Source organism: Miniopterus schreibersii (assembly GCF_964146895.1).
Source record: "Miniopterus schreibersii genome assembly, chromosome: 14".
NCBI classification, from domain to species: domain Eukaryota; kingdom Metazoa; phylum Chordata; class Mammalia; order Chiroptera; family Miniopteridae; genus Miniopterus; species Miniopterus schreibersii.
Genome location: NC_138114.1, coordinates 54,069,195 through 54,093,142, shown reverse-complemented (window position 1 = coordinate 54,093,142; position 23,948 = coordinate 54,069,195). Strand labels below are relative to the sequence as shown.

At 51.8% G+C, this 23,948-nt stretch overlaps 1 protein-coding gene across 2 annotated transcripts; it reads right to left on the bottom strand.

The window, feature by feature from the left end:
• Positions 1–1,311: 1,311 nt before the first annotated feature.
• Positions 1,312–5,997, bottom strand: TEX36 (testis expressed 36). 2 transcript variants are annotated; one of them, XM_081157934.1, is made up of 3 exons: positions 5,872–5,997; positions 5,169–5,243; positions 1,312–3,388 (listed from the first exon to the last, which is right to left on the bottom strand). In XM_081157934.1, exons 1-3 carry the CDS (start codon positions 5,986–5,988, stop codon positions 3,092–3,094), a joined length of 489 nt encoding a protein of 162 aa, XP_081014060.1. In that variant the 5' UTR covers positions 5,989–5,997; the 3' UTR covers positions 1,312–3,091. The 2 variants fall into 2 exon arrangements, with proteins under 2 accessions (XP_081014060.1, XP_081014059.1); XM_081157933.1 differs by having other exon boundaries at positions 1,324–3,388; positions 5,169–5,246; positions 5,872–5,995.
• Between the last annotated feature and the right edge of the window lie 17,951 nt (positions 5,998–23,948).

Here is a 23,948-nt window from a genome sequence, read left to right as displayed (position 1 = left end):
CCTGATCCGTGGGCCGGGAGCGATGCGCCCTGGACTTTCATCGGGGCTACAGCTGACCACCCACCTGCAGAACGGGTATGGCTTCTGGAACGGCTGTCGTGTCAGTCGTGGACGGAGAAACACAGCCACCGTATTAGAACCCGGCGGCCACCAGAACAGAGGCGGCTGTGGCCAAAGACAGCCCCAGAATGTGCTAAACAGAGAGATGTGCTTTTTAAAATGAGTCCTAAATGTCCAAACAGACCCATTGAGAATGTGCTTCTCTGCCCAAAAATAGGCAGCGTTTTTTAGTGGGTCACATATGAAAAGTGGTCACTCCGCTCTGTTAAGCATGATGCCTCCGAGCCTTCAGTGGTCACGCGCCTGTTACAGTAACTGGGGCTTCCCGACACTGCGCAGCGTCGCTCGGAAACATTGTTGCCAAGCCCGCAGCCGCGCTTTCAGCTCTGAGCCGTTTCTGGGATGGCACAAGCCCCAGTCTGACTCATCGGAACAGAAGAAACCTATAAACACCTGCGTGCGATCGATTAGCAAGTTGGGGTTTCCTTAACTGGCTGTTTACTCCTCTGCTCAAAGCAACGCCCTAAAACAAAGAGCCAACAGCCACCGCCGGTCGGTGGCATCATGCTGAGGTATCAAAGACTTTTATTTTGTGAGCTGGGGTATTGTATTTGGGGCGTCCACCCTGGAGCCCCCAAGACCTACCCCTCCGTTAATGTGTCCTTCTGTTCTCGGTTCACTGGATTGAAAACTGGGATGTCGCCCATCGGTGTGGTTTATTTTTTATGTAGAAAACAATTAAGTGAGAAAAGACTGTTTTTAGGGGCAAGTTATCTCATTTGTGTTCTTATAAATGGTAACTGTCCCCACCCATCCACCCACCCCCTGGCACTGTTTAATCCCACAGCGTAGAGGACCGGATATCGTCCCCCATCCACACGTCTCTCCTTCACATAGCTGCAGATTTGGCTCTCTATACCTTGTTGGTAATTTTTTAAATTTCATCTCCAGTAAACTGAATTTGGGGTCACTGTTGTTGGAGATTGGTGGTATGCGTAAGAGAAAGGGGAGGCGAGGCAGAGGCAAGGCAAGTGAGGGGTTGTGAGGACGCCCTGGGAGGAGAAAAGGAAGTGAACCTGGAGACCAGCATTCCTGGGGGGCGAGCGGGCAGGGACCGTGCCGTTCAGAGGCCTGCCCACGGCAGAGCTCAGACCACGGAACCCTGTGTGTGAGGACATGGCCTCTAGGGAAATTAGGGAAATTCTCACTTCCACAAATGACAGTCATCTACAAAGAAAATCCAGGAAAATCCACTGAAAAATTACTAGAACTTTATTTTTAATATATTATTTGTTTTATTTGTTAGAAGTTCAGCAGGTGAAAAAGACAAGATTTACATACAGAAATCAATAACTTTCTCAGGCATCAGGCACAACCTAACTAAAAGTGTAACATACAAAAATAACATTCAAAATAGCCACAGAAGTTCAAAATATGCAGGAATAAACATAGAAAAGAAACGTGTGAGACCTATGTGAAGAAAATTATAAAACTTTACTGAAGAACATAAAATAAGATTTAAATAAACAGGGAACTGCACCATGGCACAACAGTGTCAATTCTCCCATAAATCAGTATCTAAATTTGGGGAAATTCCTATGAAATGGCCAATAGATTTATTTGACAAGCTGATTCTAAAATTCATCTATCGGGAAAATATCCAAATACAAACAAGAAACTTTGGGTACAGGATGGTGGTGACAGTTTACGGGAGGGAGATATAAAGGACCACCGAGCAGGAAAAGATGCTCAACTTCACCAATACCCAGAAGAATGGAAAACCAAAAAATAACAAGACACCTTTTTTTTTGGTCCCTAAATATCCATACTTAAGCATCTAAATGATAATTCGAGGTGGGAGAAACAGAAACGCACAGATCCTGTTGGTTGGAGTTTAATTGGTCCAGTCTTTTCCTGGGGACATTTGGGAGAATTTATTAAAACTCGAGCTGTGCATCGGCCCCATCCAGCACCAACGAGGCAGCTTGTCCGAGGTCGCTGCAGAGTCCCACGCAAACATGCACGCGGAGAGTCTCAGCAAGCGTGTTCGTGTCGCACTGGGCCTGGCAGCCGAAAATTAGAAACAACTCGAGCTCTCATTAACAGGAAGGTGATGTTTTAAATTACGGCGCATCGTGTTAGGGAATCAGTGCAGCAGTTTAAAGCAAATCCGTCTGTTCGCACTGACACCGTTCAGAGCTCCAAGATACATTGTTAAATATCAAAGGGAAGACTCAGAACGCCGTGTGCTGGAACACAGCTACGTTTCAATGTGTACGCAGTTATGCACATCTCTGAGGTTGCGGACGCACAGAATAAAAACAAATGGTTAACGGATGAGCGCAGGACAAGGACTGGAGGTGTGGAAAAACCAAGGGGAACACCTGCTTTTTCTGTATTGTTTGAAATTTCAAAGTGAAACTGTAACCATATCTTAATTATCTGATTTTTAAAACTGCCCCTAGCCGGGCTGGGTGTGGCTCAGCGACCTAGGATCGACCTGGGATCCAGGAGATGGGGGTTCGATTTCCGGTCAGGGCACAGGCCCGGGTTGCGGGCTCGATCAATGACTCTCTCATCATTGATGTTTCTATCTCTCTCTCTCCCCCTCTTTTCCTCTCTGAAATCAATAGAGATATTTTAAAAAAACAATTAAAAAATAAATAAATAAAACTGCCCCCAAAGTTAATGTGGCCATTTTAAAATTGATCGAATTTATTTACAACACATTCATTTAAAATGTGTATATCTTCACATATTTTTATTGTGTAAGGACCTGAATATTTTTCAACCGAATTTAAAGTCACAAATCATATCTTAAAGGCAGCGAGCGCTCCCGTCATCTGCTGCTTCTCTGGTCTCTCCGTGTGAGGACGTGGCCTGTACGTTCTCGCCGCGAGGACACTTGGCCTCAGCGGGAGGCACGGTCAGCCTCTCGTTCTCACAAACCTTGCGCGGAACGGCTGTGCTGGATCAGACTGTCCAGTGAAAGGCCAGTATCAGGAAACTCGTCAAGAATCTTCCGGAAGGATCAGGGCTCCAGTGAAGAATCGGCCTTTTTGTCAATAGCGAACCTTACTTTTGGCTTCTTTTTCAAAAACTCGGCATAGCTTCGCTCAGGAATGAACTTGAAAGTGCTCCATATCTCACCGTACTGTCTCGGGAAGCGTCTGAAAATCGGCACCACCAAGGCTTCGTGGCAGACGTACGATATTTGGTTATTTGAAAAGCCGTCAAGACAAGATGGGACATAGTCAGATGCCCAGAGATTGAAATTCTTCGAATTGTGTTGCCTTTTTTCTGGGGGGATCTTCCTACGTCCTAGGCCCTGGGGAAGAACCGAGACGATTAGGAGAAAAGTACTCAAGGTCATATTATTCTGAGGTCTCCAGTACAACCAGCTATGGGACAGCCTACGTTTAAACGCACAATGACAGCCGCTGCAAGAGGTGTCCTTCACCAACCCGTGCAAGGCTATACATCGACTCCCAAGAATACTCATGGAAGGAGAAATGGACAGATCAAGACAAATGTGAACAAAAGGGTATGAAGGATGAAGGATTTAAATAACATTAATTGCCAGTCTTCAATTAATATGAAGGACTTTGTAACCAACAGATGGGGAAGATAATATTCTCTCTTAACACTGACGCAACACTTGTTGAAAATGAATCGTATACAAGATAACAAAGATAATCTTAAAAAATTAAGATAATTAAAAAAATAGAAATCACAGATTATATTGTGTAAAACTTACTAACCCATAGAACTAGATATTTGCAACAAAAATATGATCTTTAAAAATTCTAACCATATACAGAAGTTAAGTAATAGATTATTTGGAAGCAGATAATAGTGAGACCCTAGTTAGAAAAACCTTTGGGATGCCAAAGCAATAACCTGAGGCATATGCATAGTTAAAAAAAATACATTAATAAACACAGTGGCAAGTATATGACGTAAATAGTCAACTGAGAAAGATGCAAAAGAATAGCAAAGTAAGTATTTTTAAAATATTATACCAATAAATTTGAAATGAAATCAGTAATTTTAGGTAAACACATCACAAGATCTATTCAAGAAGAGATAGAAAGTTTGACTAGATTAATAATCAAGGGAGAAATTGGATAGTAAAAAAAAAACAAAAAACTTACCCTAAAAAAGATAGCAAACCCAAATAGTTTTATGGAAAATTCTATTGAACCTTCATCAAACTGAAAATCCACACACTCTATAAACTATTCCAGAAGGTAGATAACTTTGGAAAGCTCCCCATGCTTTCTATGAGACTAGCATACTTCTTGTAAGATATATGTGGTTCAATTCTGTTTATGTCGTTAAAAAGATAGACATTTGTGTGTGTGTGTGTTTGCATGTAAATTGCAAAAAATCCTCAAACTTTACTCACAAAAACACGAAGTGTGGACATTCCAAATTCAGAGCTACCATAAGTGTAAAATACGAACTGGATTTAAAGACAGTTTTGGGGATGTAAAATAGCTCACTCATAATTTTTAATGGATTACATGTTGAAATGACAATTTGGAGAATTACTGGATTAAACAAAATTAATTTCATCTGTTTCTTTTTACTTAATGTGGTCACTAGAACATTTAAAATTACATATATGGCCTTTAATATATTTCCATTGCACGGTGCTGCGTTCAACCGCCACTGACAAGTGCGATCGGCCTTTATTTTCTCCAGCGACGGGGAGCTCACCACCTCTAGAGAAAAGACAACTCCAGTTGCCGGGGAGCCCTTCTCTATGTCCTGTGAGCTGCCCCCCACTGCCCCCTCCCCGTGGGGTCTGGGCCGCCTGCAGACCCCTGGGCGCTCCCTCCCGCCCCTGAGAGACGGCTGGTCGACCGGAGGGATCTGCGAGGCAGGCGGTGGGCACGCGCCCGGCCGGAAGGCTGCCGCAGACTGTGAAGGCTGTGCGGGACTCGGAGAGCTTCACGCTTTTATTTTTTCTGTAACCTATTATGAGGCTTTAATCTTGACCTTGTTCCAGTTTTGAGGTCAGTCCTCTGTCCTCAGCACAGCTCAAGGAAATGAAGAGCCCTGGTGCCGCTGGCGGGGATCAGGCACCGGAGGGAAGCACTCACCGAGTCCAGGAAGTATCCCGAATTCTGCAGGCTGTGCCGGTTGTCGTGCACGGAGAAGGGGAATTTGCTGTGGACCTGCTGGGAAGGCAAAGGGAGAGCCGGGGGGCGCGCGTCAGAGCCCCGCCCGCTCTGGGAGCCCGAGGCCAGGTGACCGCCAGGTAAGAATGAAACCGCCGCGACGGGGCACCGGGGCGGGAGGGTGAGCTCACGGGCGCGCAGCCAGCTCGGGCTTTGAAGCTCGACCTTTGCTGCTAATAATCATAAAACTTCTCTCAAACACCTTCTTTGGAGGCGAGGAAGGAAAAGTTTACAGCCGAGGAACTGGGCACTGGGAAGGAATTTAGAGGCCCTGTAGGCCCTGGTGGCAGGGGGGCCAGCCAAGTGTGAAACCAATGCCCCTTCTCCCTCAGGCCACCCACGGCCCTGAAGCCGCTCAGGAATTGGCCGGGACGCAGAACGTGGGTGTTAGTGAACCGGGTGGGGGTTGGAACCCGAGGTGACTTCTTGTCCACAGATGAGCTTAACTTGACTGTCTGGACCAGGAGGAGGCCCTGGGGTGTCACGGGGACCAGGTGCCAGGAGTCCAGGGATGGGACGTGAGCAGGTCCTTCCAAGGAAGAATGACCCGGCCCCCAACGGCAGTGGTGCCCCCCACCCCCCCGAGTGCCGTGGAAGCTGCGGCCACGGCCAGCACGGGACTCACCTTCTCCGGGACTTTGTAGATGGGCGGCAGCTTCCCTTCCATTTGCCGAGAGAAGTGAGGATTGTGGGGCTCCTTGAGCATGGCGCTCGTGATGGACTCGGGCGTCTTCTGCGTCATCCCGATGTGAGGGAACTGGAAAACAGCGCCCGCCCTGATTAAAACCAGACACCTCTGCACGCCTGAGCCAAGTACCAGGGCTTCCTCCATAAAGCGATTAAAATGCAATTTGGGTGCTTCTGGCAGGCGATGGAAATGGCATAATTTTTAAGGATTCTTTCCAAGACAAAAAATATTGTCATGGCCCAAGGCCATCACCGCCTGCTGTTTCTAGTTCAGGGGCCGCCCTGCAGTGCTGGAGCCGGACTTATTCCTGTGGCCGGTGTGGAGGGTGCGGCCCCGCAGGAGTGAGCCGTGAACTCGGGGAAGACCGACATGTGTAATCCGAGACCTTCTTTCTGCTCAGGGTGCAACTTGTGCTTGGGAACAAGACCCACCCATGTTCACAGGGCCCAGCCGACTCCTGCAGGTGTGAGGGGGACCCTAAGACACGGGGAAGCTGAGGAGCGAAGGGTCCCAGGTGACCCTCCACCGAGAACGTATACGCACACTTTGAATAATTATAAAGGCAGTGTTTATTAAAATTCATTTTGGGGGCACCCTATAGATGTATAATTTTGCATACATAGGACCATATTTAAAATGTGATTGCTAAAAATTATAAATACCTTTTTATCTAACAGTCACTCTTGGCTAATTTCTCCTTCCCCTTCCTGTCACCCCCACAGCCATCCCAAGTGATGGTATTAACAACTGAGTGCTCCGTAGGATCAGATACCATGCAGAGGCTGCTTTACAAAAAGTGGACCATACAATACGTTCTGTTTTGCACTTTGCTTTTCTCACTTAACAACATACCCTAGAAATTCTTCAAAGTCAATCTCCATATTTCTAATTCATCCTGTATTATATTTTTAATGTTTTTAAACAGTTATGTTTTAAGTAAATGTGAATCATACAAAGGGCCTCCACGGGCAGAGCCCTTCCTTCACCTCCCGCAGTCTGACCGGCGACCCTCCTGCCCGGAAGCTGCGGACCCTCGGCCACGGTGGGCCGTCTTCCCACATCAGATATGATCCCTCTTACCCACCCACATGACAACTGACTTGAGTTCATTTGTATTCTGCAAGTCTATGGGCTAATTCACTGTAAAAAATGGCTCTAGCATTTTAATTTCACTCTTTTAAAATATATACTTAATGGCTATCCCATGACAGCTGTGAAATAAAGCCTTCTGGTGGACATTGTAACCGTGAAATATCGCTTTTTAACTTGTCGGCGGTGAAATTTTTGCTGCACCCGATTGCTCAGTGACTGAAATGCTAACTAGGAAGGTGAATGTGTGTGGAGAGGCCTCTCCTACCTGGCAATGGCCTGACTGCAGCCAGCAAGGTCAACTGCAAACCGAGTGTCACTTCTAATGGGACCATTAGTAACCCCCCCAAACTGGCCACTGCCCACTGCAAGTCACCAATCTCTTTAATTTTCCCAACTCTTCTGCAAGTCACTGTGGGAAACTTCAGGTGCTGGGAGCAGAAAGGGCCCACACCAAAGGCTCAAGTCGGACTGTGGGAGACACTGTCTGTCCGGCTGGACTGGGGTCCTGGGCACAGTCCTGGGGTTACTCCCTGTGACAGAAGCCTGGCTTTGTTTGGGTGGCAATGTGGCTGGTTAAAAATACCGCCCAAACTCCTTTGCAGCTAAGTGGCCCCATGAGATGAAGCAGAAGTCTGTGGGTGGGGCTCCCGGGGGGGTAGGAGTGGTGGTCAAGTGCAATGAAGCAGCCACAGAAACCTCGCACCCAGGCTCTCCTGAGGATGTGCAGGAACGGGCCACGGGGTCACCCTGGAGGAGGGGGGTCCCTAAGGAGGGGCAGACTTAGGTGATAGATGCCTCTGTCCCCCTGTCCTTTGACTTTCCCTTGTTGCCCAGCCTGAGTCACACAGCCCCACACAGAGGCTGTCAGAACAGAAGGCTGGACCGAACCTGGTACCAGCCCTGAACCGCCAACTTCTGGATTTATTGTTACTTGAGAAATACAAACCTCTCTTTGGTTAAGACACTCTAATCAGCTTTTCATAATATTCAAACACAATCCTAACTGATACTGCAGGTTTTAGAAAGAGGCGAAGCTACTTAGTCTGAGAAACTTAACGTTTTTCTCTTTGTAACAGGTTAGCATTACATAGTTCACACTATTTCCCATTTTCCTTTGGCTGCCGGGGAACTCAGTCAGATTTGATGCCCAAATGCTACCATACAGGCCCTATGGCCTGTATAGAGATGTTATATATTTTCCCAGCCTCAGCCTTGTATTCTAAAGTATATTTAAACTGGTTCTGAATATTTATTTATACTTTACTATTTTATTGTGAAGCTTTCCCACACTTTAAGTCTTCCTGGAATGAAGCAGGGTGTGTATGAAAGAACATATGTGTGTGTGTGTGTGTATTCTGACGAGGCCAGCACTGCACATGTAGGTGTGAGGCACATGCTCCTTGGAGGTGGCAGATCCCACCGGGCTCTGTGAGTGACATCATGAGAGAGGGGTCTCAGGAAGAGCTGAAGCTGAAAGGTAAAGCTTTCATATGACCAAGATGGGGAAATGATGCATTTCTGGACCTTTCCCATTTCACAGCCCGGTGGGGAAAGGGGTCAGGTTGGGGGCCAACGGGAATTTGTTTAGGGGTTTCTAGTATAATATTAATTCCTTCAACAAGTATTTTCTGAGACCCTCCTGTGCACCCGATCCTATCCTAGGCACTCGGGATGCAGTCAGTGACTAAGAAAGACGAAGGTCCCAGCTCCACGGAGCTTGTATTCCAGCAGAGGGAGACAGGCAGTGCCCAGGATGCCAGGAGGAGGTGCCCCGGGGCCCCCGTTTCATAGATGGGGCAGGAACTCATCCATTTCAGGCTGGGGGCAGTAAGTTGCCAAGTCACGCCACAGCAAGTAGCCACAGTGAGTAGCAGAGGCGGGATCTGGACTCGGTTCTGGGCCCTGACCGCACCCACATGGCCTGAGAGACGCCAGGCAGGCCCCATCTTTCTCACCCATCTCCCGTCCTTGTCGAAAGGCGGGTTGAAGCGTCTGCCTTTGGTCATCTTCGGCGGGAACCGAGGGCGGCTGAGGCGGGCTCCCTCATCTGGCCATGGCCCGCGAGCCCTCCACACCTGGGAGCCACGCCTCGTCCTGACTCCTGATCTTAGTGCTCCGCCTCTCCCAGGCGGGGCGTGGGGGTGCCCGCTGTTGTCATAGAAGCAGGCCCACCCGTCACAATGGAGGGGCGTAGGACTTCTAAGCCCCGGAGGGTTCCTGCAGCTGCTCCTGCCAGCGGCTGTGCCTCCTCGGTGTTCAAGGCCGAGGGCCGGCTGAGGAACCTCATGAACAGGCCAGACGGTGGGGGCAGCCTTGAGCTAATGGCAAACTTTATTACCCTCTATATCCCTGAATCAGTAATATTCCAGTCGCTTGTTCCCAGCGCAACCATCGGCCCCAACCTCTTAGCTTTCAGGGAAGTCAACTAAATGTGGGCTCCGGATGACCTTGTCCACATCAGTGGCATTGCTCTGCCCAAGACCTAAGCCGCCCTCCTCGTCCCAGCTCAGACCCGCTGTCCCCAGGGACTCCCGGCTCGCTCACCTACCACCGAGGCCGCGAGGAGGTGCGTTCCTGGCCGGTCCCTCGTCAGCTCCATAACCCTGCCCACATCCCTGAGAGGGGACCCTTCATGACACTCTCCTCTGACTCGGAGTGGGCCATCAGGGTCCTGCGGGGACAAGGGCCGAAACCGAGGAGAGCGTTAGTAATTCTCTCTACTTACAGAAGAGGAAACTGAGTCTCAGAGGAGCGACGGGACTCACCCACAGTCACACAGCTGACGTGTGGCGGAGCCCAAACTAACGTCCAGACGTACCGAGGCCAAGTTCAATACCGGCATCAAACGGGGTTCGTCCTGCGGCATCTCCCTGACCCTGTTCGATTACTGGGCAGTGACGTTAGGAGGATTGCTTTTCATTCCCTTTCTTGAGTCTGCGCAGAACAGCCGTCGTGGGTAGTGCCTCCCTCTTAGCCACGAGCCCTCTGGGCGCGAGCTCCGGGAGGCCAGGGATCAAGGGATCAAGGGATCAAGGGATCAAGGCATCGTCATCACTGGCTTCTCCGCCCTAGGCCCTCGCGGTGCGCGGAGCTGGGCAGCGCTGCGCCAATGAGGGCGGACCGGTGCCCAGCGACGCGGCTCCCACACCCTGGAACAAAGTAAAGCGCCAAGGAGGGAGGAAGCCGAGGACTTAGAATTTAGAAACCTAAAAACAGTCGTCTCCCCTGATGGAGCGGAAAGCCCGTTAGATCCGAAGCCTGTCCCAGCGTCGTTTGCGTCTCCTCTGCGTCTACCCTCAGGCTCTGCTCGGCGAGGCGCGGCCTCACCGGTTGCGGTGGGTTCCAAGTTCCCCTTTTAGGAAGCTCGTGTAAAGTTCTAACAAATTATCCAAGACAATCAAAACTGAGCAAAGTGAACCCGCCAGGAAAAATAAAATCCGATTTTTGCTCGGCTAGGATTTCTTAGTTCCAGGTTGGGCCGGGGCTGTTCGTTATTGACATTCTTGTTTTCAGAGATTTGAGTTACTGGGCTGAACTTGGCCGACCCCTCATTCTGAAAACAGGTCTTGGATCCTCGGGGCCCTCGGGGCCCTGGGGCAGAGAATACGGAGGGTCAGGCCCTGCTCTGCCCCCCGCATGCTGGGCCCCGCGTGGTCTCCGCGGCCCGCCCACGCCCACCTGCGCCCCGCCGAGCCCAGGCCCCGTGCTCCCCCACGCTTCCGTCTGCCGCTCCACTGGGTGAAAGTTCCGCCTTCACACCCCGTCCACCCCTCGCAGACAATTCCACTCGCGCAGGGGGAGAGCCAGCCCATCTGCAAGTGACATGTGGAGCGGCTGAGAAATTCTCAGGCGTCTGAATTATAAAACAATTTTCATCTCACCCTGCGAGGCAAGAGACCTGGATTCTTTCTGCAAATAGCGACCCCACTGCGGTGACTTGTTGCCGGTTTGGGGGATGATTCACGACTCCTGTGGTACTGATGGAAATTGTGGTGGGTGCACAAAACACGCCGCCTTGGAAAGTGCTCGGGCAGCCGGGACGTGGAGGGCATTTTCGGTTTCACCCTTTGCTGCAAACTGGAAAATTAACTGCATCTCTTCCCTTCCCGTGAGAGAACACAACTCCCGGATCAACGCAAGCGAGGCTGCGTGAAGTATGGGAAGTGTGGCCTGGCCAACTCGGAATTTCGTCCCATTGAGAGGCAGGGACTCGCCGCGATATTTATGAAAACCCTCTGCTGACGTGCACGGCCCCCCAAATTCTAATTACAAGAGACACCGTCACTGCAACGACGGAGCCTGCGACACCCTCACTGATAGGCCAGCTGCTGTACACTCTCCACATCTTCTCGACAGACGCTTGGGGTTCACTGGTGACTGGAGAGCTGGTCACGCAGGGACCTGGGACCTGGCACACTGGGCAGGATGTGGCGAGGACCCGGTGGGTACTGCCGTGTCCTCGTGACGCTGAGCCGCGAGGGAAGCTGACACCATCACGCAAATAATTGGCTGTAACTGCGAGAGGTACAGGGGCTCCAAGAGCACAGGCCAGAGGGACCCAAATGAATCTGAGAGGCGGCCAGGGAGGCGGTGGCGGGATGAAGTGAAGGACGACAGCAGGGAGCCCGGGGGTGACGGGGAGCTCATTCCCAGCCGATGGAGAGCTGCCTCGGGGCCCCTGATTTGGGTAGAGCTTGGCTCACTCAGGAAACAGAAAGGAGGCCGCCCTTCCCGTAGGAGGGCTCCGTTGGGGCAGGGATCGTGGGGAGCGGTGAAGGCAGTCAGAGTTGCAGACAGGCACCTTGCCCCCTGTGACCTTGAGCCCCTGGCCAAGGTCGGTAGGCAGAGATGTGGGGAACTCGCAGCAACAGAAATCCAGTTGGGAGCTTTGGCTTCCTCAAGAAAAGCTCCTCGGACGTAAGACTCGCCCTAAAATTCGCAGGCACATGGAGTTTATTCTTTCTCCAAATTCTGAAAAGAGTGGGGGAATATTGTGGGTTTTTTAAATATGTTTTTATTGAGCGAGAGAGGAAGGGAGAGGGAGAGAGAAACCTTGATGATGAGAGAGCGTCGTTGATCGGCTGCCCCCTGCACGCCCCCTGCTGGGGGTTGAGGAGCCCACAACCCCGGCCTGTGTCCCGACCGGGAATCGAACCCTGACCTCCTGGTTCCTCGGCCGCTGCACCACGCCGGCCGGGCAGGAATACTGAGTTCTGGTCCCTGTCTCTCCACGTGCTGGGATTTTGATTCCTGCCCCCATTTCCACGTTTGTGGGGCTCCCAGGAAGACCCCACACCACTGACCTCTCCCCGGAAAGACAGCCGCCTTTGTCTTCTCACTGTCTGGATGGGACAGTCCTCTGAGGACACCGGTAAGAGGCGGCGGTGGTTACCCTGGTGGCTCCGAACGCGGAGCCCCGAAAGGACGGGGCAGGCTCCGGGGCCGCGGAGCCAAGCGGCAAAGTAAATACCTATTTTTCAGCGGAAGGGAAAATGAACAGTTCATTTCTGCCCCATGCGGGGAGAGAGGCAGAGGAGGGCGGGTCCCTGAACGGAGAAGAAGGCTGTGAGCCTTACGAAGTCTCCCTGACCCTCTCACTTGCACTAAAAAACAGAATGGAGATTTCATCAACTTGGCAGGAAACCGCGAGCTAATAAAAGAGCCTTGTTACAAAGATAATAAGAAGACAAGTCGTAAAAGGCAGACTTGGGCTGTGTTCTGGCCGTAGGCCCCACTTTCTCCAGCTCCCCAGGGATCCAGGGTTCATCAACCCTGTTAATTGTGTGATGACCACAATTAACGGGTCCTTTCTTGCTCTCTTCACATTCTGGGGCAGTTCTGCCCAGAGGGGCGTCTTGGCAAACAGGAGCCCGGCCGGCGTGGCTCAGTGGTTGAACATCGACCTAGGATCCAGGAGGTCACTGGTTGGATTCCTGGTCAGGGCACAGGCCCGGGTGGCGGGCTCGATCCCCAGCAGGGGGCATGCAGGAGGCAGCCGGTCAGTGACTCTCATCATTGATGTTTCTATCTCCCTCTCCCTCCCTCTCTTGAAATCAATTTTTTTTTTTTTAAATAAAAGGTAGCTTTGCAAATGTTGCCCTGCTAGAGGAACCAGACAGGACGTGGCATTGAAGCCAGTCTAGATGCATCCCTTTGCTGGAGGAAGGGCTGACTTGTTCTCTGTGGCCTCCAGCCCCTGCGCCCTACTCCTGGCTTCTAACTTGTCACCAAACCCTCAGCTGTCTTCCTTTCCTACATCCCAATAAGGTTTGAGCTGGCTGTGAGGTGATCAACCCCTCACCAGGGCCTCACTGCTCCCAAGTGTGGCCCCTGGACCAGAGCCTGGCATCACCGGGGAGTTTATTAGAAATGCAGAGTCTTGGGCCCCACCCAGACCCCTTGGATCAGAATCTGCTCTTTGACAAGTCTCCCAGGTGATTCACATGCACACGGAGAATCAGGGGCTCATGAGACCCACCTTGGCTGGATGGGTGGGCTGTATGGGTGTCTGTGGAAGGGCAGTGGGTTCAGGGCGCCCCGTGGGCACTCTTGACCTTGCACCTGCAGGTAACCGCGGCAAACCAGTCCTTGGACCACGATCACAGTCCTACTAGACTTTTAATGATTCAAAGCCAAAGGAGGAGGCTAGGAGTTTATGTCGTATTTACCTGGAAAGTGATCCCGCAGGAGCTCAGACCTTTCTAGGTGGTAGCTCCTGACCTTCAGGGCACCTCACGTGGAAGCAGGGAGTGGGCGTTTCCCTGGAGGACCGGGGACAGGTGCTGCTTCTCAGCACAGTTAGGAAACATGCTGCAGGGTGGGTGTCTCGATTCTGAATTCTCATTGCTGCCCCGCGGATTCCACTGAGGCTCAGGCAACGAGAGTAGACCGCACGCGCGCTCCTGCGGGCCCTCAGTCCGTCCTTTCGCTCGGAGGTTGCTGTGGCACAAGGGCTGTGCGCCCGACGAAGCACTTAGTCAGTGGCCCACTCCCGCTGGGCCAGGCCGTTCGCTTCGCCCACTGTGGGAGTGAGATCAGGCTGGACGGTGACCGTGGGTAACTCGGGCAGGAGGACTCATTTTAGGCGAGGGTATGTTGGTGGGAACTGGTTATTTCAGTCAGTGTGGGAGGTGGGAGAGGCGCCTCCCTCCTCAGGTGCTTCCAATTCCGCTTCCGCAGGCGCGGCAAGGACTGGGTCCTCTGGCCCGCGAATCTTTTGGTCTGGACCTGCCAAGGCCTCCCCAGAGAGAAGCAGTTCCAGCCATCACGTCCAGGGTGAGGTAATTAAATGCTTGACCAAATATAGCAGCTAATTTTTAAGTCGGTAATTTTGTATGGCCCCTGAATAATGTTATAAATATCCAAATGGCCCATGGCAGAAAAAAGGTTCCCCCCACCCCTGGTTTAGAGCCAGCGCCCCAGTGTGGGGGGGTGTACCTCACTGTTGGTCACTCAGCGATTCGGTCACAGACCCCGTGGTCCTCGGCCTTCACACGGCTTGCGGCCACCTGACGCCTATAATTGTTCTGCGGCGAGATAAGAACCGTTGGCTTTATCAGAGTCTCAGGGCAGCGTATTGACATCACAGCGCCCATCGGGGAGATGTCAGCGGAGGCCCTGGAGGGTGGGAACATGAAATCAAAGCTCTCACCTGACAGTGGCTCGGAAGTGCGCTGGGCTCTGCTTCCAGGAGCGGGCCCAGCGTCTCTCCGGGCTGATCGGCCCGGCCCGGCCCGGCCCGGCCCGTGTGCAGCGCCCGCCAGCCGCCCTGCAGCGAGGCTCTCGGCGCCGCCCCCGCCCGCCGCCCTCCCGGGAGGAGGCCTGACCGGGCGGCGCCCCCCCCGCGCTTCCCAGCCTCCCCCCAAAGAAACCATTTTCCTCGCACCCGCGTCCTGAGGCTTCATATTGCATCCTCTCAGCCATCTGCCAGGGCGGAGGCATCCACAAGACATTTTCCTTCGCTGGCATGATTACAAGAGATGCTCTCCCTGCGAACGCCGTGTTCCATTTGCATTCAGAGTTATTTGCTCTCTCTGCCCTTGCCCTCGAGGAATTGTGGGAATTCAAGTTAATAGGCTTTTAATGGCTCTGTGATAACTGATTATAAACTGCGAGTCAGACGGGGGACATCGCAGCGCAGCCGCGGCTCGGGCACAGACGCCGCTGTTGCTTTTGATCGTCGGTTGCATTTCGGTTTCCAGTCTTCGGGCAGCACCATCCTTAAAAAAAAAAAATTAAAGGCAACTTGTTTGCTTCACAATGACTTTGATAAGAATTTTAAAGCCTTGGACTATACATTTTCCTTTTGATATAGTAGCACTATTTAAAAACACGTCCTGTTAAAAATTAAATTTCAAAGCTTACAGTTGTAGGGCCTGCTTCCTCTTAGAGGGGAAGATGCTGGGATTATTTAAAACACATGCAACATGTTGGACACACACGCAAGCACACACGCCCGCACTGCCTTCAACCCTTCACTGCCAAATATTTAGGAATACATTTTTACTGGGTTTTCTGAACATATAATTACTGCTTTGAGGCTAGTTAATGAAAATGCACTTTTCTTTGAAACATGTTGGCTCTTCTCAGTGAACCTCTCTCCTCGAGCGCCCGTGTAGATGAATCGATAGCGAGCCTCCTCGCAAACACAGGCATCCTGATCATTGCTGCCAGATGTCTCGGGCAAGCCTGCCAAGCTGGGGCTAGAAACAGCCTTAAAATAGGCCCGGCACTGCACCACGGGCCAATTAGGGCCCCCAGAGCCAATTAGCTCTCCTTTCCCATTGGCCAGAGCGCTGCGACTTGTGCGTGGACAGCCCAGGGACATTCCAGTGAACGCCTCCTACTCTGGCCAATTGTTGCTGGCACCTGAAAAGGCCACAAAGAATGGGCAGCCCACAGATTTAAAAGACTGCCTGGCCGACACAGCCCAGCTCTCTCTGCAGGAAAGTCACCATGGCAGTCCCCGGAGACCAGGGTGGCTTCTAGGCAAATAACCCCTGTGGCTGGAATAGCTCCACCTGGCAGAGCCCTCACTAAAGCTAGCCTCTGGAGAGAAGGTCTTATTCTCAGGTGGGGAGCCCTTACCTTCAGCCCTGCTTGGGGGTGTTCAATGTGAAACCCACGAGAATGGAAGCTGAGTGACTGAGCAATAGACGGCACAGCGCGATCTCGATTTGGAGAGTACATTCACTATCAATTTGCTGTTGTTAATGCTCACCTAAGGATATTTTTTCCATTGATTTTTAGAGAGAGTGGAAGGGAAGGAGGGAGGGGGAAAGAGAGAGAAACATCGATGTGAGAGAGACACATCGATTGGTTGCCTCCCACATGAGCTCCGACCAGGGCCGGTGATCCAACCTGCAACCCAGGTACGTGCCCTTGACCCGGAATCGAACCCTAGACCCTTCGGTGCTGGGCTGACGCTGTAAACACTGAGCCACATGGGCCAGGGTTCACCGTCAATTTTTAAAGAGACATTTGAACAGGAAGAAATGGGGAGCACCGGACCCTGAAGACCAGCTCACCTGTGAGCAACAAAGGGCCGCTGTAGGAGGACGTCTCATCTGCGAAGGTCAGCTGTTGGCAGCAAATGCCCCGCTGGGCAGCCAGGAGCACTTTAGACACTGTCCAACGGTGCTGCCAGAGCTGGCATCAGGACCAAGGATTAAGAAATTACTATTGGCAGCAAAGAGTAATTTAGTAGCAATAGCTCCCAAAAAGCCTTAAAAATATCCATATTTTATGATCCAGCAATTTTACTTCTGAGCATTTACCCCAAGAAAATACCCATATATTTGCACACAGGTTTATCCCTATGTAGGCTCTTTACACAATTTGTTAGAGAGAAAAAAAAAGGAGACATAATATAAATGCAGTTGAATCCAATGGAGGGAGTCATGAAAAATACAGGATATCACAGAGCAATGGGTCCCTTGAATTGTTCAGTGAAAGGTAAACACATGTACAGAATGATGATCTTTATGAAAGGTGTGTACCTGTCCCTGGTAAATGGCCGGCTACGCAGAAATTCTAGAATTACCTGAGTTTCTTTTTTTCTTCATTGGGATTTTCCAAATTTCCATAATGAGCATGTATTGCTATTGTGGTAAGAAATAAAAGTTTAAAAAAAAAATTTTTTTTAAAGAAGGCATAACAAAGCAAGTAGTGGGTGATCAATGTCTTACAACAAAAACAATTCAAGAGCCAGGCAAGGCGAAGGGCATGTAAATTAAGCTATAAAACTATAATACAAACAGCATCGCCCAAGCCCCAGGTCCGGTCCAGATGCGAGCAGGAGGCAACCAATGAATGTGTCTCTCTCGAGTCGGTGTTTCCCTCCCTCCCTCCCTCCCTCCCTCCCTCCCTCCCTCCCTCTCTGAAAAGCAATGGAAAAAATATCCTCAAGTGAGGATTGAAAAACAAAACAAAACAAAAAAAACAATCAGTGATGGTCTTCAAAGAGCAGTCAAATCATGAATTTGTTTGTGCCCAGAAAAAGTGTTTTCTGTGCCATTCTCCACCTGGCATCAAGGTGCTGAGAACGACACGGTGCCTGATCGGTGGTCCCCACCCTGGAGGGCTCAGGGCCTGGCCAAGGGAAGCAGCCAAGTCTCCGGGGAAGCTCTGCCTGTGGCGGGCGGGGGAGCCCCCCCCCCAGCTCCGGAAATCCGCTTCAACGGGCCTGGCACCGTGGAAAGTGAAATCACATGGAGCCGAAAGCCTGCTGAGGCCCGACACTTGGCCTCAACCCAGACTGTTAAGACTTGAAGTTGAACAATGCGGGATAACCAAGTTCCAAGTTCCAGCGGGATCCCTGCTGAGATCTGTAGGCAGGAAGGTTAGGACCTGCTGAAACGCCTCCACGGGCTCCTCTGAGCACAGTCGTGACGCTCAAAGCTCCCAGCCTCAGGAATCAGGCTCAGAAAAGGTAGATTGAGTCCACTTAGGATGTGTATCCTCTGCATTACTGTAAAGCTCTTGGCACGACTTCTTTACTAACCAGTGTTAATTTTTTACAATAAACAGATCATCCGACAGATCCTTCTTCAAAGGAATGAGGCCAGGCCCCAAGGGCACCAGCTCAGTGATCAAGGCCAGGACTCAGTCCTACCAGATCTTAATTTAAAGGGGTGGTTATGGGGGGCTTGGGGACAGGGGGAACAGCAAGTGCAGAGGGCATTTGGGGCTTGCCTCCCCAGCATCCCCCTTCTTCCAGCAATAGCCCGTTTCTGTCTCCACCCCACCGTCGCTCCACATCGTTTGGGTGGAGTCGATCCCGCCCTCTGCTCCAGCAGCAGCCGATCAGAGCGTCACAGTCCCTGGCAACAATATTTGGTTCTGCGATGGGCACATGACAAAGTCAGGCCGATCAGAGCAAAGAAAATTCAGTTCTAGAGCAGAGAAAGGACCTCAGTCTTTCCTGACAGGCTTTAATCCGAAAGCATAGGGCTGTCGTCTCTGCTGCCACCCTTCTACCCGTGACCTCAGGACTGAGGCCCGCTCAGAGAAGCCCTGCCAGAGGGGCTGAAGGGACCCGGGTCCTGGTCCCGCGGGCTGAACCTGCACCTGAAGCCAGCAGGGCCCGAGGGAATCAGTGCAGGAGGCGATCAGGCCTGCCTGCCTCTGCGAAAGGGAATGAGGCTGAGGGGAAGCTGGGAGGGAGGGAAGGCCTGGCCTCTCCGAGGGGAGAGGGACGGCCGGGACCACCAGCAGCTGGAGGGAAAGAAGAGAATTCACGCCTCCAGGATCAGGTTGCTCTCCGGAGGCCTGGCTGATGCCCCAAAGCCGGGAAGCCCGCCGCCCAGACTGCGGCCGGTCACACTGGCCGCCTCCTCTGCGCTCCCGGCCCATCCCGATGGCCACCCCGCGAGCACGCCTGTCCTCTACCCCCCTTATCTTCTGCAAGACGTGGCCTCTCGGTGTGGACTCTGCCGAATGAGGCTGGCGGGAGGCTGAGCCCTGGTGGGGGCAGGAGCAGCAGCGGGAGCAGGGAAGGAGGAATTCTAGCTCCCCGGTCCCCATGGTCCCTCCATGTACCTGACTCCAACCCTAGTCCAACCACCCACTCTGGGTCTGAACTTACCCAAACCATCATCTCCCCTCCCTGGAAAGGACTTCCTTTGGCAAATCCGTAACAGAACCCCCCGCTCATCCTGAAATGTCAGCCCCTCCAGCTGGCAGACAGCCCTGGACACACCCCAAGAATCGAGTGGCCCCTTCTGACTCTGAGTGTGGCTTCCTGCTTGTTAAACGCCTGCTCATTTGTTACCCGCAGGGCCCAGGCTCTCCCTTTGGGGTTCGACAGTCAGTGTAAGGAAGTTATCACGAAAACTGTAAAAGAGCAAAAGGCAGGAGGCCCCCCCTTCAATTCCAATTTATTCCCTTAACGATCATATCAATACCATTAATATAAACATGTTTTTCTGTTAAACAACAGTCATTTCCATGCTGCATCTTTGTTGACCATGTTTTCTTGTGGGTGGGGGTGGGATCAGGTGGCATGTGGGTGAGATGAGGGTGAGAAGTTCTGCGCAGCAGGGGACCCTCTGAGCACCCAATGGGGAGCCTTGAAAGCTTCAGAGGCAACCACGGGGTCTGTGCAGCTTTGCTGGTGGGAAGCCTTGCTTCAGACTGAATTCAGGTCTTCGAGAAAATTCACCAGCAATGACGGGCTCTTCAGTGTGGGTTCCAGCCAAGGGCCCGAGTGAGGAGAAGAGTGACAGTCACACATCTTCGTTTTCTGCACAGACTGCACTCAGCTCTCTACAAGGTCATCCTGGACTCCAAGGGCATCCAGACCCCGCCTGGCTCCCTTGGTAATGGACGAGGCAATGGAGCAGAGCATCCGGCCAAATGGCGGGTAATCCAAAAGCCATTCCGTTTGGCCTTGGGAGACGTGCCCATGCTGCCCCTGAGTGTGGGTGCCTGCAGCCTCCCTGCCAGATCTGGGTGCACAGTGGGGGCTGGGCGCTTACCGAGGGAAGGAGTCTCCCAGCGGCACTGGTGTGGGCGCTGGTTAGAGCAGAGCTCCCACTATGACGTGGGCCGTTCCGGAGGGATGTGTGGGGCCTCTTATGCACATGTACTACTAGGAATAAAGTAAAAATGAATTTTAAAAATACGCTGCAAAACGCCTGGCCGGTGTGGCTCAGTAGTTGAGCATCAACCCATGAACCAGGAGGTCGGGTTTGATTCCCAGCCAGGTGTCAGGTTGGGGGCTCCGTCTCCAGTGGGGGCCTGCAGGAGGCAGCCGGTCCATGACTCTCATCATTGATGTCTCTCTCTCTCTCCTCTCCTCTCCCTTCCTCTCTCTGAAATCAATAAAAATATATTTTAAAAATAAAACAATGATGTTCCTTAAAAAAATATGCTGCAATGAATATCCATATATATGTATATAGATAGATAGATAGAGATACTATGTCTTATGTGCTGGTGTGAGATGATCAGATCCCTAGGAGGGAAATACCCCCAATCTTTATAAAGACAAAACGTGGCATTCAGCTCATCGTGTGGGCACGCAAACTGTTGAAATAATGCTGCTGCTGTCCTTATGCCCGTTTTATTATAGAATCGAAGTGCAGAACCAAGTGACTTTTCTTTGTTTTCGTAATTTTTAACCAGTCTCCCAGTTTGGGCAGCCCCACTCTCTCATTGTCCCTCTCACCTCCCGCCTCTGCTGCAACAACAGCCACCCTCACGGGACCTGTGGAATAAAACGTAAGAAAGATGAGCGTTGAGCGTAAATAGAGCTCCCCTTAGAAATCGAGGGAAGTAATTCTGCTGCTGAGGAAACATGTTGAAATATAATTCTCATCGTGAAAACAAATACATCACAATTTTGAATTAATTTCCATTTGAAATGGAGTCAGTTTGCACCACCTACTGGAATACACAGCTCCCCGTAGTCAGAGGCTTCAGAACGATGTACCGCTCTGAAGAATTTAGAGTTGAGTTTCCAGTTATCTTTAGGAGACCAGTGGCTTTGACATGTTGACAACGCCAAATGCTCATTTACTTTAGGGACCATTTTCTAAAACAGACTCGCTTTAGAAGCCACATTAACTCATCCAACTAAAATAACAAATTGTGCAACTGCTTCTACAAATGAAATGATTAAGCCGAACACATCAACCAAAGAGATAAAAATGTAAATTGGAAGCAAAACTGAAATCAATACGCATTATCAGTTGCTAATTCACTGTTAAAAAACAAAATTCAGGCAAATGACTGGAAAATGACAGGAAACATACGCAGACAGAGAAATAAACAGAACATAACTCAACATGAATTAAAAAAGAACTTGCCCAATGAAAATTGGATCGTGTTTATATCCAAAGTAATAACTGTTGTCATAACTTAATTTCCACTGAGCATCAACACACAAAGTATTCATATTTAAGCTCTTTGACATTTTTTAAGGAAACCCCAACACAAATTTTCATTTTTCACGACAAACTACTCCCAGCAATAAATTTCTGAATGCATAGCAGCTACATTTATTATTGTGTAATTGACAGACTCAGAAAAAAAAATTACATCTACAATATCTACTATTCTGGATGAAATTGCTTTAGAACAGAAGCCTAAATATATTACATTTTAATTCCTTGAAACCTATTATAGCATTTCACTTATTTTATGGGTATTTTCTCTGAAAATTGATTTTATTTTTATATGTCAACTAAATTAGATGTCAACTAAATTAACTGAAGCATAAAATATGCCGGCAAGATGTATTTACAAATACACGCAAGGAGCGAGGGCCTAATTCAAACGCACAAGCGCCAGAGACCCGCGCACCGGGGACCGGCACACCCATATTCCTCCCTCGCTGCCGGTGACTTGTGCATGACAGGCCTGTTTGCAGTGACAAATGCTGTATGCAAGGTTGCTCGGGGGGTTCTCATTCTCATTTTAGTTCACTGTGGCTCATGTGCTTTCATTCTTAGGGTTCTCGGCTGCATTGGGAGGCTCGGGGGGTTTCGTTTCTCCCCAGCCCGCAGGCAGTCTTTCCCCAGGCTCGCACCCCACTTATGGCTCACCACCTCTGGGGGGCTGGCTCTCCCAGGGAAACCTGGAGCCCCCACCTCCTTTTGCAGCTCCGGGGGGTATCCTCTTGCCCGCTAGCTTCCCTTAGATGCCCCGAAGGCACCTCATGACTACCCACCGCTCAGCCTCACCCTCCCAGTGTTCCCATCTCATCCATCCCCTGACCCTGAGTCCCTCCCCGCCTGCTTCAGGCTCCTTCCCGGCCCTGAGTGCTGATCACGCCCGGGCACCCCCGCCACACCTGGTGCTCTTCCTTTCTTGGTGACCACAGTCTGCCTTTCATTCCCGAGCACTTGCTGCAGCCCTGTCCTCTCCCCATTCCTAGCTCGCAGGCCCCTGAGGTCTGGAGCCCTGTTCCGCTGACATCTTTAATCGGCCCTGGGCCCGGGACCCAGGAGGTGTCCGCTGGAGGATCTAAGAGTCCACTGCCTGGTCAGGCCCAACATTCCCCTCAGAACCGCTTAGGGTCCTGTTGAGAGATGCGTGTTTTCATAGCCGACCCAGCAGACTGGCCTAGACAGTGACTGACGGAGCTGAAGGCGGCGGCCTGAACGCAGCAGGGAGATTACAGCGGACACGGTTAGGGTGAGCTAGTCTCAGAAATGTGCGGAAGGGACATCTAGACAACTTGTTTCATAAGCAGAAAACTGTAAGCAGTTTATTTATTCAACAAACACTTAGTGGTGAGAGCATCAGGCACTGGGGAGGCAGGTAAACAGGTGAGAGCGCAGGTTGGACACCAGAACCAGGGTAACCACCTGCAGTGTGGAGCAGGCCACGGATGCGATGAGAGCTGGAGGACAGGGCAGCGCTGGTGCAACACAAAACTGAACTCCAGTAAGTGTCTTAAAACGAGACACTCTGCAAGTCATGATCCATGTGTCCCACATTGTATGGGAACACAATTAGAAACATTGTTTCTAATGTCAATCACATTAGAAACAATGATAATAACTTTTAAAAAACCCAGGGCACCTAAAAGTTTCTGAATAGGTAAAATAATTATTAATAAACACTCAGAACTAGAGACAATAATTTTTTTTCCAAAAAAAAAAAAAGTCCAATATTTTATGCAGAACAATGAAAATCTTTATGCAGGATGTGGCTGGGCTGCATTGCACTACGTCCGACGTGACACGGGTTCGGAGTCGGGGGTACGGGAGCAGCGCCCGCGAAGCCTGAGGCCGGCCCCGCACCCTCCGGGAGGCGGGCAGCAGGGCGGACGCTCGGCTCCTCCCGACGTCGCGCCTCCGAACCCGCCGGCCGCCCGGACCCCGGGCGCCCTACGCGCGGCCGCGCTCGCGCAGCCCCTGGACCCGCGGACCGCCCGGCGGGGTCCCCGGCGACGCTCCGGGAGCCACGCGCCGCGCACCGCCGGACCCCGCCTTCTGGAGGGCGGAGGGAGGCCACCTGCGCGCCCTTGGGCGCTGCCGCACCCTCGGACCGCGGCCGCGGGCTCTGCGATGCGCCGGGACGCGCCGTCGGGGGGGCCCGGTGCCCTCGCGCGCCCGTCTCCCAGAGCCCGCCGGGAACCGAGGCGGCGCGAGGCCGGGGCGAGGCTGCTGACGCCCCCTCCTTGCTACACCGGGGCCGCCGGGGCCGCGCACGGCTCGTTTCCCTCCCGCGCGGCCAGGACCTCGGCCGCCCGGCCGCCCCCGGGCCCCGGGCCAAGGACGACCCGCCAACAAAGACGCGCAGCGCGCGGGCAGTCGAGCCTGCAGGTCAGATACCGCGAGAAGTAGTCTTCGCACGAGGCTCCGACAGGCGCAGGCGCGCTACAGCTCCCGCCCCGTCGTCCAGGTGGCTACTGCCCGGGGAGGCGGGGCGGGGCCTCAGGCACAAAGCTCGCGAGATTCGGACGCGTCGCC